This window comes from Vespa crabro, chromosome 4 (genome assembly GCF_910589235.1).
Source record: "Vespa crabro chromosome 4, iyVesCrab1.2, whole genome shotgun sequence".
Classification (NCBI taxonomy): domain Eukaryota; kingdom Metazoa; phylum Arthropoda; class Insecta; order Hymenoptera; family Vespidae; genus Vespa; species Vespa crabro.
The window spans coordinates 6848287-6868286 of NC_060958.1; the positions used below are offsets into that span (position 1 = coordinate 6848287).

The window sequence follows — 20000 nt, forward strand, 5'->3', positions numbered from 1 at the left end:
ACAAACCCTTGGAGTAACCCAATACAACGGTAACTTGTAAACGAAACTCGTAGATCGTCGCTTTGAACGGGCCAGAACCAAATATCGTAAACATATCGCCGAGTATACCAGATATGTTGTAATCACCAGTCGCGTAAAGTTCCGGAAACAAAAGATTGATGGATATGGTTGGACCGATCAAAGAGAGTTTCGCACTTTCGATAACGAACGTTGATAATCCATAAACTGTTAAGTCGGTGATAATGGCACTGACACTAAAAATAGAATACATTTCAATGTTATCTCGTAACGAAATATTTCTCAATAATTATTCGGGATACGCTTATTATGTGTATGATTTTGCTAATCTTTTTTTCTTCTTCTTCTTTTTTTTTTTTTTCGTCACATTGATCCATCTTCGTTTCACGATCAAAGTTTTATCGTCTAAGTTTTTAAAGTAGAAAAAAAGCAAAAAATAAAAAAAAAAGACGGACATACATACATACATACATACATACATACATACATACGTACTTTCCAATTTCTGGATTATCGGTATCGATGCGAACTCCATCGAGATGGAATGGTTCGAGCGGTGGTATATCCAATTCTGGTATACCGTAACGCATTCGTGAACGGAACTTCTCAATGAATCTTCGAAGTTTGAATTCGAGTCCCTTCGACGCCGCACTGTCGACTGTCCTTCGAAGGATTAATGCGTTTTACTAAATTAAGATTATATTTCTATGATTTACTCACTAATTCCCGTTGTAGCTCTCGTCGCATTAATCAATAAATTCCTTGGTCTTTCCACCGCGCTGACGACTAAAACAAGAAATAAAAGGGAAAAAAAGAGAAAAAAGAGAAAAAAAAATATATATATATAAGAAAAAAAAAAAAATAAAAGAAAAAAACGATTAAAAAATTGAAAATGCCAATATAATGATCACTCATGAGGAATATTAATTATTCTAATTATTTCTGTTCGAAAGCGAATGTTGAGCTGTGAAAAGCGTGTTAATAAGCTAGTTAACGTCCTCCCAGTCCCCCCAACTATTTACTAGTTTACGAGATAAATCAATATATTTCTCGATAAATGTCATTATACATTTAAATTCGATATTCCTTTTTGAATGTCGTATGCATACATACATCATTATTATTAACTCATAAATTATAAGTTAATATTATTATTATTAACTTATTTTAAAGCGTTAAAGAAAAAGAAAAAAAAAAGAAAAAAAAGAAGAGACAAGAAAAGAAAAGAAAACGAGAATCGATCGTAATACATTTGATCTCTTTCTTCTTTTTTCTTGTTCTTTTATTCCGCTTGAAAAAAAAAACAAAAGAAAAATTTTTTTTTTTATTTATAATAAAATTAACAATAATGAATTGTGTTGCATGATCCTTTAGAAAGAACATCCTAATACTAGTTCTACTCTTTTAACGTTAATTGGTAAACAAATAAAGTTCATTGTAAAATTTGTTGCATGTTAAAAACGGGTTACTTTCAATAGCAATCGATCGGCGGAAGAAAGAGAAAGAGAAAGAGAAAGAGAGAGAGAGAGAGAGAGAGAGAGTGAGAGAGAGAGGGAGAGAGAGAGAGAGAGAGAGAGAGAGAGAGAGAGAGAATATAATTGGCCACTTAAAATTTTCGCAATTTCGTTTCATTAAATAAGCATTCGATTTCGGTCTATTGAAATCATAAATCACAACTCGTTGCTATTTTTTTTTTTTTTATTCCCTCTTCATTTTATTTACCTCTTTCTTCGCGAAACGCATAAAATTACTCGAACAGCAAGGCTGGCGCGAAAAATATGGCTTTCCAACGTGCAATTTTGCTTGATCAATTGCAGGTATCATTGACTTATTGCAAATAATGAACTAGTATAATGATTAACGGTTTTACTTCGAGAAATCACTAGGGAACAATCCACGCACATTATCGACTTATATAGAATGAATATTAATTTTTTTAAAAAAGAAAGAAAAAAATGTCTAATGATCGCAGAGAGAGAGAGAGAGAGAGAGAGAGAGAGAGAGAGAGAGAGAGAGAAAGAGATTCGTATCAGATCATTTGACAAGATCATTTTTTTTTTCTTTTTTCTTTTTTGTTTTTTTCGTTTTTCTTTGCAATAAATCAATGATTTTTATAGCAAATAATACGATTTCTAATGACCGAAACTATTATCTTCCTTTTTTTTTTTCTATCATTTAGAAGAAGAGAAAAAAGGAAAGGGAGAAAGATAGAGAGAGAGAACGAAAGCAATACACTCGTGTATCTTTTATTAGCCACGTGTCCTTCTTATTTGGATAAGGGATCTATAAGCCGTAATGATCGTTTCTCTCGATCATAAAACACGCAAACGTACTGTAATCTGCGGCAGTGTCGGTCACGCGATGCAACAGGTCTTTCTGTCGTTGCACGACTCCGGATACTGCAACAACAAATAGTTGCATTTTTTACTCGGCGATATATCCGAGTTGTTATCTTTGACTAAAAATGATAAATCAATGTACATAATCTACGTACATACATACGTACATACACGCATACATACATATATACATATACGTATACCATAGAAAAAATGGATCGAAAGTTCCCAAATGATTTTTAAAATTTCGATTTCGTTTATATCTTCAAGCCGTTTTAATTAGGCTTACAATTTTACAAATTGGGATTGTAAAGTTTTGCCATTTAAAAAGGAAAAAAAAAGAAATGGAAGGAAAAAAATAATTGATTTAAGAAGTCTCAAAAAAAGGGGATGATTAATTTTTTTAATTATTTAAGAACTTTTGATAATACCCACTCTCTGTATGTGCATATAAGTATATATACTTTGTTCTTACAAATCTATATATCCGTCATTTATTAAAACAGAAAAAAAAGAAAAGAAAAAAAGAGCAAAATATGAGAGAAGTCCGAAATTGTTGTATCAAAGAAAAATCTTTTTTTCCAGGTCTTTTCACTTTTAATATTTTATTATTTTGTTTTTTTGTGAATCGAGCGAAATCTACTTTACTATATTACCATCCTTGACCCAAATGTTTTTCTTCTTTTGCTTTTTATTCATTTAAGTTTGTCAACTTTTGAATAATGCTCTTCTCTCTCTTTCTCTCTCTCTCTCTCTCTCTCTTTTTCTCGAATGATTAATATTTTTTGCAACATTCAAAAGGTAAACAACAATGACAATTTCCAAATTGAAACAATTAACATTCCGCAAGAATGCAATCAACAGTTGATTGTCAATTTTGTCAAGTGTCGGGGATTAAAAAAATGATAAATCAAAAAATTCGTAACATAACGATTTACGTTTAATAATTTTCTATCTCGGTACAGAAGAAACGTTTCTTCGTAAAACATAGACGGATTAAAAATGAATTGAAAATTAATATCATTTGTCATTCTCAACGACATTAATTGTCTCCTTTTAATACGAGCGTGTTATAGAAAAAAAAAAGGAAAAAAAAGAGATCGTATATACGTAAAAAAAAAATTGTTGATGCCTGCGTAAAACAATACATATGACAAAAAAAAAATAAAACGAACGCTATGAGTAATCTATAAATACGTAAGTGTTAATAATAAATATTTTCTTTTCATCTTATACATGTAATTATTTTTTATCATAAAAAGAAAGAAAGAAAGAGACAGAGAGACAGGCAGAGAAAGAGAGAGAAAGAGAGAGAAAAGTTCAATTTTTTTATATCGATGGATAATTGTCATCGAATGACATCGTCGATAATATTCAACAATCTTTGAAAAATATAATTAACACATAATCTAATACGTTACTATTTATAATTTACGATTATATTGGAAAGAGAAAAGAAAATGGAAAAGAGAAAAGAAAGAAAGGAAAAAAGAAAGAAAGTTCAAGTACGTACAGTTAATATAGAAGTGTTATTCTTCCTAAAATAAATTTCGCAAAATAATATTTAAGATTAATTTATATTCAAGTCAATCGATAAAACGTATTAATATACGATAATAATTGTTCACACGTGTCTAAAGCTATCAGATAAACGTGAGTTACTTCCACTTTATGTACTACGTAAAAAAAAATAAATATATAAGATTATTTACTTCTTTCTCCTCGAATTCTCAATCTAAATAATTGATTTGGTTCGATAAAATTTTCTTTGAATCGAATAAATTTAATCGTTTCATTCGACATACGTATATCTACGTAAATATATTAAACGAAGGTTAAAATCGTGTAGATCATTTTTTGATCGTCAATGATCTTCTGACTCATATCGTATTATAAAAAAAGATCATAGTTCGCACGATACTTTGATCGAACGAAAGATGGAGAAAAAGAGGGAGAGAGAGAGGGAGAGAGAGAGAAAGAGAGAGAGAGAGAGAGGGGGGGAGAGAGAGAGGGGGGGAAGAGGGAGAGAAAACGTAAAAAATATTTTTAAAAACACTTTAAAACTATTTTTCGATATCACCGCTTTTACGAAATTATATCTTAAGAGATCAATCAATCGATCACTATATATATATATATAAATATATATATATATATATATATATATATATATATATATATATAGATATATATATATATATGTTATAATCATATACAGACAAAAATCGTAACCTTGATCAACGATCGAAGAACTATCGACGAAGAGAAAAAAAAATTTATAAAAATAAAATAAAATGATACGAAAGTAAATCCAGATAATGATCGATGATAAAAATGAAATATACGAAGTTAAAGGAACTTACGAAAATTTGTAGCACTAGAAGCGACATTACCAATGCCACCTAAGATAACGGAAGGTACAGATTCGTTGGGTTGTTGTCCTAGGGCTTGATCCGTGGTGATCCATATCCATAATGTAATAATAAAGTACAATCTATCGGTCGTTATAAATTGCATGATTAAATGAAACAGATCCTTATAGATTCTTTTATCGTTTACGTTGATATTTAATATTTCGACTAGATGAATCTCATGAAGATTTTTTTTCGAAAAATACAGAATACTCTTCTCCTTTTTATTATTATTATTATTATTATTATTATTATTCTTTTTCTTTTTTTTTTCTTTTTTTTTTTATTATCTCATGACGTAATGAGATGGACAAAAATAAACAATATTTTATTCACAAGGATCCATCCGTTCACTTGTAAGGAAAAATATCGACTGAATGAGAATGTCTTTGCTCGTAGAGGTCGTCGTATGGAGAGGAAATAGAAAAAGAAAGGAAAAAAAAAAGAACAGAAAACAATAATAAAAGAAAAAGAAAAAGAAGAAGAAAAGAGGACTTCTTTTAGTCGAGATCTATACGAGTTTTCGATTCTTGTAACGTATTACGATATAGCGAACGCGCTCGATGTTCTCTCGAAAGTTTCCAATCGGTTACTGCGTTGCCAGTCTATACTCCTTCTTCTACTGTCTCGTTATTTTGTCTCTCGCTCGAAATTACGTAGGTATGTACGGTCTCGCATGTATCTATCTATGTATGTACACTCGATGAAAGCTAAACGAGCTATGAACAGCGATCAAATCGAACAAGTCTTTCTTATACAAGTGAGTTCGTTTCTAAGTTGAATAGATCGATAGATCGATCGATCTGTTATCTATTAAAATCTATCTAAAAATTAATAGGATTTATTTATTTATTTATTTATTTTTTTTTTTTTTTAGTCTATAGGATGGCTCAACAATTCCTAGGTTTTTAGTTTAATATACTTGGAAAATTCAAAAGAAATGAATCTACAAAATTACAATGAAGTGCAATAATTGACTTTTAAAAGTGTCTTTATTAAAAATCGAACCTTATTCTTTTTTTTCTATTTTTCAATTTTTTTTTTTTTTTTTTTTTTTTTTTTTTTTTTTTTTTTTTTTTTTTTTTTTTTTTACTTATAGTTTAATAATTTGAAAAGAAAGGAAAAATTCTTTCTGAAGAAGTGCAATTGATTTTTAAAATCACCTAAGAACTTTTTATTTATATGTTGAAAATCTCGGACGAATTTTAATATAATACAAACGTACGCACGCACGCACGCACACATAGACATATACGTGCAGTCAACAAAATGACGTTATTCCTTTTGAATTTTGTATCAAAAGAATATAGTATCTATGTTATATATCCTAGCTATAAATGAGAGGAAAAGAGTGAGAGGGAGAGGGAGGGAGATAGAAAATAAGAGAATCGTTCACCGTTACAGAGGTCCATTGTGTTTTTACACAATTTAATCTCGTACTGCGTAATATCTACTGGCTTCGTCCTTTGTGTTTCCGGTAGAAAAAACTCAAAGCTAAATTCAAAAGCTGAAATTTCGTATCAAAGTGTTTTTGTTCCCCTCTGCCATTATCCCTCTCTTCCCCGTCTTTCCACCCGCATCGTTTGGGTATCGATTAGCAATTCATTTTTTTCTGAAATTGATAGCCTTTCGATATTCAACTTTAAAGTAAAATTGACATTTTATTTCAAGGTCTCAACGAATTCGCATTGAGGAATCATTACGATATCCCATTTTCTAATTTAACTATTCTTTGGAAATTACGATCGATTTGAGTCACTAAAGTATATGATCTATAAGTTATGACGGTAAAAGAGAAAAGAAAAAACTTAATTTGCATTATACAAGATAAGAAGCAGATAATTTAAACGCTAATTTGCAATCTTGAGGAGACCTTGAGAACTCGTTGATTCATCCTGTTACGTTTATGTCCAACAAAAAGCTAATATTTTCATTCAGTCCTAATCATAGGTTTGTCGCCCTCTTGTAAATTTTATCTTTCGCTTAATCAAATATTATCGTCTGCTAATTTGTCTATGTCATTATTTATTTTTTTTTTTTAAATTTTGTTTTAGATTTCTTTTTCTTATCTTTTCTTCTTCTTTTTTTTCTTTTTTTTTCTATGAACGACGATCAGACGATTGCGTTGGGAATGGTCTTGGATAATCCCATGGATTTGGTGCATATGGTGGCCTTTGAGGTATGGGATATGGCGTTATGGCTCCAGCTGCTACTGGCTTTGACGTTGGCACGGAGTTCACTGTAGAGGCCAAAATCATTAGAATCGCTAGAACGGCAATAGCGACGAACTTTCTCAGTGAAATCTGAAAAGAATGTTTTAGACTTTCGTTAACTCTCACTTGATGGGTCGCGAATTATGCCGTCTCAACACACTCGAAATTATTTAACGATTTAAATAAATCGATTCGGTCTTACATTTTATTCGTCTGTCTAAATTAAAAAAAAAAAAATATATATATATATAAAATTATGCAATTATTCATATTTAAAGGTCGCGCTCGATACGCGGCCATATTGAATATTTTACGCTTGCGATATCACGGAAGTCTGACGGAAATAATATGGTTATGAGTGTAATTCATTATTTCTGCTTTTATAATATTGAATAGTATAAAATAAAACTTTCTCATCGAAGGGAAATATTCAATAATTATATTACTAATACGATTCATTAATATTTTTTTAATAAAATAAAAAAGATTCTCTCTCTCTCTCTCTCTCTTTTTCTTTTTCTCCTCTTCTGGTTTTTTTTCATTTTTTAAACTTCGAATATTCGTATATGCACGCAAAATTTAAGGTTATATCGATCACTAGAATTTTACGATTACGTCGATCGGAAAAGTTCGAATTTTAACCGACAGATAGTGACACTTTCAAAGAATTTTCCGAAGAAGTAATGAACAAGTAAATCAAAATATCACTCTGTGTGTCTCTTTGAAATAGAATTAAAGAAGAGAAAGAAAAAAAGAAATAATAAAAACTCATTGGAGAGCGCGTAAAGGCGTCGAATGTTCGAACATCTATAGAAAAACAACATTCTTACTCCTTTCTTATGGACTACGTAAGAGGTATTAAACGTTTATTACTATATCGAGACAGTTATACGAATTATGCGTTGTTGTTGGGTGTGTCGATCTATCATCGGCTTTCGCTGTTTATTATTTTTCTACTCCTTCTTTTTTCTCCTTTCTTCTCTCTTACTCTATAGAAAAATAATTTTTCTTATTTAAGATATTAATGATCGATCTGAAAGTATCCTAAAAATATATAGAAAAAGTAAAACGATAAGAGTACGATTAATAAAGGATGAGATTGATCTATGGTTATGAATTTAATTATTAAAAGAAATAAAAAAAAAAAAAGAAGAGAAGAAAGGTTAGAAAAATGTTTAAAAGAATATCAATACGTACATACGGATCGATTGAATTTACAATTTAAAAAAAAGAAAAGAAAAAAGAATGAAAAAATAAAAGCAAAAAATCACTTTAGGATACAACCTTCTTCTATCGCACACCAATATCTATATTCTCAACGAAAAAGAAAATCTGTCATATCGTTGACCTACGTATATTGTAAACGCACCGTAAGATAGTTTATTATATCGTTCTACACTATTGAAAAAATACTCATTTAACGGATTACATTTCGCTAATATATATTAATATATATATATACATTAATATTTGATAATATATATATTAATTTAATAATACATGTATATAAATATATCACCTATCTTAAAGAAGAACATAAAGATGACGTAGAAATTATGGAAAAGTGCATCGAATTATACAATAAACTATGAACTTTGCCTTTTATCTCATTAATAACCCGTTTATCAATAATTTCATTGTAAAATACAATAATAGATATTAACAATTGAATTAAAAAGAAATAGAAAAAAAGAAAAAGAAATTTCTTACTGGTTATTTTCGTTTCGGTCTATTCGGAAATGTTCGATAACGTTCGGTTAGATTCGTTGTTACTCGTTGTTACTCGTCACGATTCGTTCAATCCAAATTCATTTACCAATTATATATCGCACATAAAATGAAATGAAAGAAACTGTTGTGTATTACAATATATATATATATATATATATATATATATATATATATATATATATATATATATATATATATCGGAAATGAATTTATCGAATTTAAAATTCTTCGAAGAGATACGATAGAAGAAGTGGTTTGAATAATGTATTACTTCTTTTTTTTTTATACATATTACCATGTTTAATTTTTGTCTCGGAAGGAAGACTTTTCCTAGTAAGTAGACGTTGCGAAAATCTGTTTAAATCCTTATCTTCTTTTTCTTTTCTCTTCTTCTTTTTTTTTTTTTAACGTGTTACTTCGAATACTCGTGACGAACTATAACAAGCTTTCCATAGAAGTAACCAACTTTTATACTCACAATCGGTTAACTTTTAGGGAGGTGGTTAACTATTTAGGTCAATGGCCATACATTTAAAAGAAGATATTGCCCGTATATCGTGAATTGAAAAAAAAAAATATCAAAGTGAAAAATGTCGCGATTTTATATACTTGAAAATTTCTTTCATCTTGGCATATGTGCCATTTTGTTTTCTTTTTATTTCATGCTCGTCACGTTTTGCCGTATGCACCGTAATGTCTATTTTTATCGAATTTAAAAAGTAATTATTTTAAAATAAAATTTTTTCTTTTTCTTTTAAATTATTATTCAAAAACAAAAATTCAAAAACTTTCTATAAAATGGACAAAAAAAAGAAAAGAGAAGAAAAATTAGACTCCTTTTGTTTTTCTTCAAATTTTATGCCTTCCAATGTCTCAGTATATTAACGAAAAAGAAAAAAAAATCATTTAGTTTATGTAGGATTTATAGATCCAAATAAAATCGTATTTATTTTTATCGTCCTCGAGCGCAAACGCGAAATCATACGTTTGCGTGAATTCATTAACTATGCGACGCGCGCTTTTCAATACGTCGATAGAATATAAAATGGTGCTTATGATAGAGCTCACAAGATATTTTTTTTTTTCAAACAATGTTTCATTAAATTCGTCTTTAGATTTCGTCTATATTATTTCAAAGTAATACTCGAAGCTTTACGAATGAAATGTTCCTTCAAAGAATAAAAAAAGAAATAAAATAAAATAAAATAATAAAAAAAAGATTATATTATTAATTCTAATCACAAAAATTATTTTTTTCAATTTACTCAACTTTATTCATATAATATTTTAATTACTTCGAGTGAGAAATTGTATTATTAATAATAATAAAAAAAAAACAAATTATTAACGTAAATATCATTTTATTATTTGATTAAAAAATTTGTCTAAACGATAAACAAGAAAATATTTTGAAGATGCCTTGACATACTTGAAATGTATGTGACGTGTTATGTATATGAATAGATTTCTTGAACTTACTTTTAATAGTAGATAAAAAAAAAAAAAAAAAGAAAAAAAGAGAGAAAAAAACTTTCATGAAATCGATGTTGCCAATGATGCGTTTGAAAAGTCAAAGTCGATTTTCGACAGATGATAATCATTCTTAGAATTGTCACTGAATAATATTTTTTTTGCGTTGCGTTTCCATTAACGATGTACGTATGTATGTAATGTCGAGTTTCTTATCGTATTTACGTTAAACGTTTTTGTTCTTTCTTCTGATTCATTTCAATCATAATGCATTATTAATAATATTTATTTAAGGATTTCGAAATCTATGATTCACGTTTTACGATAAATCCGATATCAACATTGCATAAATGAGAATTACTTATAAAAGGAAAAAACAAAAGAAAAAAAAAAGAAGAAACTGTTCAGAAATCTTCCATTTATTAAACGTTTCTCAACAATAATTTTTCTATCTGTATTCTAATATTAATTAATCGCAACAATTATTAAACAGTATATACAGATTAATGATGCGATTAATTGTATTATATATGTATTTTTATATAAACTTTCATTTTTTTTTTTTATAATTAAATTTAACAACAAATCATTATTTTCATTATTGTCATTATTTGATAAGTATATATAAAGTCTATAAAATATATAAAAACTTCACACAATTTTCTCTCTCTCTCTCTCTCTTGTGTAGTTTATAGATATTTGTCTTTTATTATGTACAATTTTGAAACATTTTGAAACAGCGTCATTAAAACATGAACGAAACATTTAAAAAATTTCTTTTTTAAAATATAAATATAATTTACGTAACATATAAAATTTGAAATATGAACATAATCTATGTAATTATAAAAATTAATTATTAATTGTATAAATATCTATTTTTATTATTTTGTATGAATGTTATTGCTTTATCATTCATTTTTATTCATATTATCGCAATTCAAAGATTAATCATGTTCTAATTCACTTTCAATATTGTTTTCTTCGTCATTTTCTTCCTGTACATTTTCATTTTTAGATGAAAAATGTATTACACTAAAAATAAGAAAAGTTAGTATTAATGATAATTCAGAATAGAATAAGAAATACAAATAGAAATTTTACTTACGAGATAAGTAAAAGTACCATAATTTGGGTAGAAAATGTTAACCAATATATAGAACTAGGTGCTGTATTAATTGTTAGGTTATAAAGTTGAGAATATAAAATACCACTAAAGAGAGGTACTGCATTGTCACAAACAGATAACATAGCGAACACTTTACCTAAATCATATGTTTACAATTGCAATTATTTCATTAAATTCTAATAACAAATAATATAATAAAAAAATACCTCTTTCTTCTATAGGAACAAGTTTGGAAGTCATTGATCTTAATACTGGTGCAACGCTAGGACCCAAAGCTGCAACAGTCGCTCCTAAAAAAATAGTAAGTATATAATTCTAGATTCATCAAAATATAATCAACATTTAAGAGATTGCATACCAACGTAAAATAATTCTGGTATAGTGGTTAAAGCAAAAATAATTCTACCACTTGCATGAGCTAGAGCACCAATTGCAATAATTACAGTATCTCTTAATCTTAATAGTTTACTCATTATAGGTACACCAATGAGCATTGCTAAAAAGAAATAATGAAATATTTTAAATTAAGATTCTTTGAATAACTAAATGATTAATTACTATTAATTATTATTTCAACTCGACTGACCTATTACAAAGAGTGCCGATTGAAATGTTTTAAATGTACTGAATTCTGCGACGCCCCATTTAAACTTGAGTTGCGTGTAAAGATAGCTCATAGGTTTCTCGTCTCTTTGAAAAGTGTATAAAGTCATTGCTAATAGGAAAATCCAAAGATAAACTCTTTCATGATTGTTTCTTCTTCTTATTAATGTTTTTATTGTTTCTGCTACGTGCTTTTTATCGAAGAAATCAATGAAAGGATTAACGCCCAAAATTTGTCGTTGTTGAGTGGACGTTCGCCATTTGAGATTTAGAAAAGAATAGATAATAGCAATGGCAAGGAGAACAGAGTTTATTGTGAACATTATACTGTAGGACGAATTTAAGACCTTCGTGAAAAGGTACGAGCCAAGGGCCACACCTAGAAAAATAGAATAGGGAGAAAAGAAAAAGAAAGAAAGGAAAAAAGAACAAAAAAAAAAAAAAAAAAGAAAGAAAGAAATGAAAATAGTTAAAAAAAAAAAAAAAAAAAAAACGATTTCTACTTAATTATTACCGGTAGGCATAGTACTGAGATAAACAACATCGAGTATAGTGATTCTTAAAGTTCTCTGTTGAACTTTTGTTACATCTGATATATATGAAAAACAACTGGCAAATATAGCAACGTCACCTCCAAGCATTCCCATAGGTAAACTCGCGGTATATATAACCATATTCAAATTCCATGTATTCATTAAGGAATTAATGATCACCATAAAAGAATATATAAATTTGCCAATCAATCCTAAAATCAATGGTAGCTTTCTACCGTGTCTATCGCTCCAATTTCCAAAAAACAATGCTAAAATTATCGGTACCACGTGTCCCGCTATATTATTCCATTGATGAAATTCCGATACGGATATCTAGAAAATGACGATTTAACAGATTAATAATCTCATTGTTAGGATAAATTTTAATCATTGGATTTATTTTAATTCATTGGATAAAATTATTACTTGCCTGAACTTCGGCGTTTAAAGTTTTGTTTGTTTTCAAATTTACGCATGTTTCTTCGGATAGATCGTGATCGACTCTGCAAGCTTTATAAATGAAAAAATCTTGTTCCACTACCGAGGTCACCATGAAAGCCATCATATAAAGCCACATAGTTGGTTCCACCGAAACGTGTCTCATCCATCCAAAATATTTCTTCAAAAATTCGCATCTTGAATGACTATTTCCTTGCATCATCTGTAATGACGTTCGTTTAAATTTAACGCGCGCGAAATACTTTCATTTCTTATTTTTTTTTTTTTCTTTTATAATTGATGCTACAAGGTATAATAATTCGAATATATTGAAAGAATATAATTCGGTTAGAGAAAAGAGAGAAATATTGTTATTACAATAAATCACAAATATTAATTAATTTTTGTTAAAAGAAAGAAAAAGAAAAAAAGAAACGAATTCTTACCTCGAATTCTATGTTTTCAATGCTCATGCTTCCATAAAATTTCTATCAAAGGTTCACACGTATATATTAAATTCTGCTAATTCGACTCTTTTAAAGAAAGAATATCCTATTACTATACTCGTATTTTTGTATTCTCGTTGCACAAAAAAAAAAAAAAAAAAGAAACGACCAAGTTGTTGATTTATTCAATTATTAATACAAACAGAATATGTAGCTTATCTCTCCTAACGTCACGTTATGAGGCTGATACTAATTACTTTTCTTTCGAGTCTTATCAAGGCTATTGAATATACAATGATCAAATGATAAAAAAAAAAAAATATCAAATAAGGATTTTCATTGTTATTTTTGATAATGAAGGAATTTCTTTTTCTCGTTATTTATAATTATAATAACATAATTATAATATCAATAATCATAAGAAATTTAATATCGTTAGATGATATTGTATGTTTAATATTTGTTTTATAGTCATCCATTTCATTTATAGGCACGATATATATTTTCTAATAGTTACATCATACTTCTTACATCATCTAGTCGACTATTTGTTTAGGAATTATTTTACAATTATCGTTTCGAAATCTTTTCTTTTTCCATACGACGCATAGATAATTATTATTATCTTTATCTCTTAGATTTGATTTTATTTTGTTTATGTTATATGTTTCTTTCATCTTAATAGAAATTTCAGATGATATTAATAAAATTGACCTTCTTCGCTATTCTTCCTTATTGGTCTATTTCATTCATTGTAAATTTTTTAACAACATTCATTCGTAACATCCAAGTAACACGCGTTACTGCTTGATGGAATGTTTGTAGGAAGGAATAGAGTATTAAAATAATGTATCTATTTTCAACAACATACAGAATTTCTCTTTTGCATGTATTTTTTCATTCTATATAATTTTCATTCTATATAATTTTCATTCTATATTATTTTCATTCTATATAACTGTTCACAATTTTATATCATTTAATAATGATATAACAAAATAAGAAAACATAAAAAAAAAAAAAGAATTAATAACAATATTAAGTTGAAACAAATGAGTAAATAACAAGATATAATAATCTGTCTTTGCTTTCAAATCACACGTCACAATTAAAATAAATTTTGTTTGCACATGCACTTTTATAATAATACTTTTAATACTGCTTGAGATTGTAAAATTATAGTAAATATTTCTGCTGCCATATTGGATTATTAAACACCATCTAGCAACGCAAAATGAAAGTATCGTAAGCAAGTATTTTTGGCGGGAAAATACGATTAAATGTACGACAATTATATTTAATAATTGATATAAATTATTCCAAGAAAAGAATTGTCCCCGATTAAATCTTTTCTCGATCATTATAATGTGTGAAATAAAATCGATGGATAGTATTACTTCATCAATGAATCGTTATTAAGATATTATTTAATTTTTTTTTTTTGTATTATCATTAATTAAAACTATACGTGAAATTCTTCATTTCTATATTAAAAATAAGATAGACATAATGTCAGTTTGTTACTCGTAACAAGCGTTCGCATAAATATCTCTTTTTCGATGCTATTTTAAATTTTTCTTAAAACTGTTGATCAAATTTGTTTTTACAATTTATCTTTTTAAGATTTAACCTCTTCAGTTAATGCTAATAACTAATTTGTAACGTTTGCGTAAACAGATACGTATATATGTATATATATGTGTGTGTGTGTTTGTATATTTATATTTTTATACATACCTTTTAATATGTAGTTTTTTTACGGTTCATTGTTAGTCAAATTGATAAAAATCCATTAATTATCATTATCTCAGACGTTTATTTTATCTTATCACATTATTTTGTATGTTCTAGTATGAAGATTTCAATGCACATGCGATTCATAGTGATACATAGCGAAGATTTATTAAGATCAATAAAATTTTTCACTCAATAATTTCTTATTAAACCAATACAAATTCATCAAACACGTGTTCTGAACTATGTTTAATAGTAATTCTAGTTACTTAATGTTTGAAAGTTAAAAAGTATGACACGTAGTGACATCTGTCAATGATTTTACCGATAAATTAGAATTTCTCGTTGTATAAAATCAATCGGTTCAATAGTTTCAACTAAAAAAATTCAAAATCAGTTCAAAATTTCAAACTAATTTAATGATTGATTTATCAAATATTTTAATAAATAGATTTAAAGCAAATAATCAATTTAATATTTTTTTGGCGGGCTTTTTCAAATCCTTCAAAATATTCCATCGAAATAATATTCCATATTTTACAGCAATAGAATTTTTATAATTCATATTACACGTGACATAATATTTAAGAGTGTTCACAAATATTAAGTTGATTAATAAATAATGTTAAAAAATTTGCAATATCTTATATGTAGATGAACAATTTTAATATGTCTTTTTACTAGACAATGATCAGCTTTATTATTATAATAAAATATTATAATCGTGAGTATATTTAAATTTATTTTCATTAATTAGATTCGCCAATGATCCGTTTCTACTTTAGATAATTAAAATTTGCGACATTTTATAAGTAAATGGAGAATTTATATATATATATATATATATATATATATATATATATATATATATATTTTTATATATGTATATATATATATATATATTTTTATATATATATTTTTTCTTTTCTTCTACCAGACACAACGTTACACTTTTTTTGGCTAAATTAATATTACAATAAAATTGTTATCCAATATATTTAGATTAATTTTATTTTAATTAAATTGACTCACCGCAAACAATGCGTCAGTTTATTTATCTTAAATAAATAATAATTAAAATTTTATAGTTGAACGTTGCTTTATCAAATAGACATTGATGATCAAATAAATATATTTTCTAACCTCGCTTGGGTGGATAGAAAATATACTAGTTTCGCATAAATCTATAGTTCATATCTAAATAAAAAGTAAAAGTATCAAACTAGTTTGACCAGTCAAAGTACAATCTTTTTGATTATAATTTATAATCCAACATTACTTACTTAGAAACGAATGAAACGTACGTACGTACGGCGGACGAATTAATAAATTGTTTATTAGCCATTATATAACTTTTAATAAAAATTTATTTCGCATTCTATTTTAGATAATCTGCATTAGGCAGACATGTATTGACGTATATTTTCATTATATAGACGCAACTTAGGCCACATCGAATATGATGCAAGTATTACATATCGTTTATTAACTTTCTAATGTCATTGATTTATCTGTTCTCTTTCTTTGTGTCTGCGTGTGTGTGTGTGTGTGTGTGTGTGTGTGTATGTGTGTATGTGTGATTATCTGCTTATATTCGTCTGTATCTTTGATGTTCTATTTATTTATTTATTTATTTTTTATTATTTTTTTTTTTTATTTATTTTAATTATTATTATTACAAACAATTATATTGCGGAAAATAGACCGATTTAATAAGAAATCTCTCGTTATACTATATATTCTCTATATTTAGATTTTTCTATTTTTTTATCTATTTTCTTTTTTTTCTTTTTCTTTTTCTTTTTTTTTTTAACGATATCCTCCAAAAGAAATTAGTACACGATAATGGACTACAAACGTTTAAATGCTGTTAATACATCATTTCAAATTCGAAAATTTTATATTTTATCGTCTAATTCACTATATCCTTATCGTCTTTTCTATATATTATATATGAAACTTATATGTATCGATTATAACACAATAATATTAATAATAGTAATAATAATAATAATAATAATAACAATAATAATAATAATAATAATAATAATAATAATAATAATAATAATAATAATAATAATAATAATAATAAATGTACCTGCCAGAGATATACATAGCCTCTATATGGCGAAAATTTATGGAACATTTTCTTCTTTTATTTAATTTTTTTCTTCCTCTTTAAGGCGTAAATAATAAAAATCTGTTCGGATAATATATGTATAATAGTATTTCAGACGATAAGAATTTAACGAAATATTTGATTTAAGACGTACGACCTTTTATCTATATTCTGTTTTTTTCATGTTTTTTCTTTTTTCTTTTTTTTTTTTCTTTATTAATTTTTATTTCTCTTTTTTTTTGTTCTATTATCTCTTCAATCCATTTCTCTTTTTTCTTTCTATCTTTCTATCTTATCTCAGTCCGTTCGAACATATTATATCCTAAATAAATGCGGATCGAATTAACACCGAATGAAGTTATTATCGTGTTACATTAGACACGATTATTTTGGATTTTATAATACAATCAATACAGACTTTTCACATACGATTGAAACTTATTATATAGAAAATTAAATTTTAGCACTATTACACTATATATATATATGAATGTATGTATGTATAATATACATACATCTTTTGTGTGTGTGTACGTCAATGCTTGGTTAAGCGTTATATATTTACTTTTGTGCGTTATATACGCACTTAGAGAGAGAGAGAGAAAGAAAGAGAGAGAGAGAGAGAGAGAGAGAGAGAGCGAGAGAGAGAGAGAGAGAGAGAAAATTCACATACTTGTCAGAAATATCACACAGCACATTCTCGCACTCATATTTACATACCTGTTTGCTCTTATATCTGTATATTTATTATGTATTTTTTTTCTATATAATCCTATATAAACTCTTTGGAGAACTTTTCGTCGTTCCAATTAAAGAAAATGTACTGACTGAAAATTTTCCTTTTTTTTTCTTTTTTCATTTCGCACCAATGATACATGCACTTCTTCATCACTTTGTTACATATATTAATAATTTTTTCTTTTTTGTATTTTTCGTTTTTTAATACACAAGCATTAGGTACACGTTCCCAAATTAAAATTTATCTAGAAAAATAAAAGAAGGAGCAAAGAGAGATAGAGAAAAAAAAAGTGAGAAGTAATCGTTTCATTTTATTTATTTTTTTCTCTTTCTTTCTTTCCTTTTTCTTTTTTTTTTTTTTATTTTTCTTTTGCAGAAACGCGTGACTCGGAAAAAAGGAAGCGCTCGGAATGATTTTCTAAATAATTTGTTGTTATTGTTTTACTATTACATCGAAGATTCTTATTAAGGCCGTGTAAATATATTTTTTAATTTTGTTGTTGTTGTTGTTGTCAATCTTTTTTTCTTTTTTTGCTTTTTATCGGCCAGATTCACGTCATTACTAAATATCGAAGGCGAGAGAGAAAGAGGTAGAGAGAGACGAAAAAACGTAACGAATCTCTTTATCGCAACGTAAATGGATTACGTACATAAGTACGTCACGAGTTAATTTCTTTTTTTTTTCTTTTTTTTTCTCTTTTCTTTTCTTTTCTTTTGAAATTATAATCGCTAACTTTCCATGGTCCCCTTCTGTCTAAACTCATTACTATTAATTATTAAGAGACATCTAATTATATAATCAAAATTCCTTCATTATATTCTGATTGATTTCGTTGTATTTAAACTTGCTACGTCTGTTATTGGTCAAATTTTAATCTGATAGAATAAACGACGAATTTCTAATTTGTAATAATATCCCTAAAAGAAAAAAATGATATGATTTATCATAAAATACACACAATAAAGTTTATCTAAATTTTCATCATATCATTTATAATTAAATTATGATTAGACCTTTTGACAAACATTAACATGCATATTGTTTTAATTTTTATTCGTCGAAATAGTTAAAGACGATTTCAACAACACGATTACATTTATGTATGTATGTACGTACGTATATATTAATCGCCAATATCGACAATGAACACGGAAGAAATGTTAAAAGTCTTTATATTTCCTTAACGATTAATAAGATTTAATGATTTTGATACGATTAATCGTTCGTTAAAGTTGATTATTTTATATTTAATTATTAATTGAACAAAACCGATAAAGAAATTTGATCATTTAATTCGTTTATTTTATCTTTATTTTATTTTATTTTCTTTTTTTTTTTTTTTTTTAATGTTTTTCTTCTTCTTCCTCTTCTTCTCCTTTTCATTCTCTTTATCCCTTTGTTATTCTCCTTAAAATATCTGACAAATTATGCATGCGAAATATACGTGCTTCTATATATTTAAGACCATGTATGTATGTATGTATGTATGTATGTATGTATGTATGTATGTATGTATGTATGTGTGTATGTATGTATTTATGTATATATGTGATATCTATTTAACATCAATTGCGAAAAATTTTGTCAAAATATACATAATCATCTATTCACATATCAATTTCGAATTGTATAATAATTTTAAATGGAGATAGTGGATAGAAATTTCCTAAATAGAAGTATTATTATTAGCTTTATCAAAATTTGCTACTTTGAACTAGATAGTATTTTTGTATAATCATATGTGTGTGTGTGTGTGTGTGTGTGTATACGTACAAGATGGGGAGACAAAAAGTTATTAAGTGGGCCAAAAGTTATTTGGTTTGTAATTTTATAATTTCAAAAAAAAAAAATAAAAAAATAAAAAAGTAAATCAATTTAAAAAAAGTTTCGTAAAAGATTAATTGAATTTTTTTATATACATCATCTAGGAACTTTTGGCCAACTTTTATATATATATATATATATATCTCAAATCAACTGTTACGATATGTAAAAGAAATTTATATATCATACGTATGTTTTGTTGTTTCGTAACGAACAAAATTAAGAAATCGTACGTTAAGATAAGGAAGTTCTT

At 27.0% G+C, this 20000-nt stretch overlaps 3 protein-coding genes and 2 long non-coding RNA genes across 14 annotated transcripts in view; 1 reads left to right on the top strand and 4 right to left on the bottom strand.

Annotated features, from left to right (window-relative positions):
* LOC124423726 overlaps window positions 1-5358 on the bottom strand; it is a 6399-nt gene extending 1041 nt beyond the window's left edge. Inside the window, exons 1-5 of one of the 2 annotated variants that reach the window (XM_046961816.1) lie at window positions 4721-5358; window positions 2352-2417; window positions 739-804; window positions 514-676; window positions 1-254 (exon numbers count right to left, since the gene is read on the bottom strand). The exon at window positions 1-254 is cut by the window's left edge and continues 98 nt beyond it. In XM_046961816.1, the coding sequence (XP_046817772.1) occupies window positions 1-254; window positions 514-676; window positions 739-804; window positions 2352-2417; window positions 4721-4874 (703 nt within the window). In that variant the 5' untranslated portion in view covers window positions 4875-5358. The remainder of the gene's footprint in view (window positions 255-513; window positions 677-738; window positions 805-2351; window positions 2418-4720) is intronic. The other variant, XM_046961817.1, reaches the window with a different exon arrangement.
* An 808-nt stretch (window positions 5359-6166) lies between these two features.
* LOC124423728 lies at window positions 6167-8825 on the bottom strand. The gene is made up of 2 exons (XR_006942143.1): window positions 8692-8825; window positions 6167-7071 (listed from the first exon to the last, which is right to left on the bottom strand). It is a non-coding gene; the product is annotated as an uncharacterized LOC124423728 (long non-coding RNA).
* Window positions 7569-20000, top strand: part of LOC124423729 — an 89558-nt gene continuing 77126 nt past the window's right edge. For 3 of the 4 annotated variants that reach the window (XR_006942146.1, XR_006942147.1, XR_006942145.1), the window contains exons 1-2: window positions 7569-7836; window positions 11533-11612. This is a non-coding gene — a long non-coding RNA (uncharacterized LOC124423729). Of the gene's footprint in view, window positions 7837-11532; window positions 11613-15182; window positions 15275-20000 lie in introns of those variants that run through there. The other variant, XR_006942144.1, reaches the window with a different exon arrangement.
* Window positions 10584-15206, bottom strand: LOC124423723 (proton-coupled folate transporter). 3 transcript variants are annotated; one of them, XM_046961809.1, is made up of 8 exons: window positions 15069-15206; window positions 12878-13108; window positions 12429-12780; window positions 11898-12293; window positions 11670-11807; window positions 11518-11601; window positions 11291-11447; window positions 10584-11217 (listed from the first exon to the last, which is right to left on the bottom strand). In XM_046961809.1, exons 2-8 carry the CDS (start codon window positions 13106-13108, stop codon window positions 11130-11132), a joined length of 1446 nt encoding a protein of 481 aa, XP_046817765.1. In that variant the 5' UTR covers window positions 15069-15206; the 3' UTR covers window positions 10584-11129. The 3 variants fall into 3 exon arrangements, with proteins under 3 accessions (XP_046817765.1, XP_046817764.1, XP_046817766.1); XM_046961808.1 differs by lacking the exon at window positions 15069-15206 and adding an exon at window positions 13332-14543; XM_046961810.1 differs by lacking the exon at window positions 15069-15206 and adding an exon at window positions 13332-14542 and having other exon boundaries at window positions 12546-12780.
* Window positions 16048-20000, bottom strand: part of LOC124423721 (adenylate cyclase type 6) — an 80039-nt gene continuing 76086 nt past the window's right edge. For all 4 annotated transcript variants that reach the window (XM_046961796.1, XM_046961795.1, XM_046961794.1 and 1 more), the window contains one exon: window positions 16048-20000. This exon is cut by the window's right edge and continues 2201 nt beyond it. The gene's annotated coding sequence lies outside the window, so the exon portion shown is untranslated.

What these genes read in the sequence shown, in the direction of transcription:
- LOC124423723 (XM_046961808.1), bottom strand. Translation starts at nt 13,358, where the DNA reads ATGAGCATTGAAAACATAGAATTCGAG. An exon ending in TCTCAGTACTATGCCTACCG is followed by an intron (nt 12,294 to 12,428) that starts GTAATAATTAAG and finishes CTATTTTTCTAG; the next exon opens with GTGTGGCCCTTGGCTCGTAC. An exon ending in TGTTCCTATAGAAGAAAGAG is followed by an intron (nt 11,448 to 11,517) that starts GTATTTTTTTAT and finishes CATATGATTTAG; the next exon opens with GTAAAGTGTTCGCTATGTTA.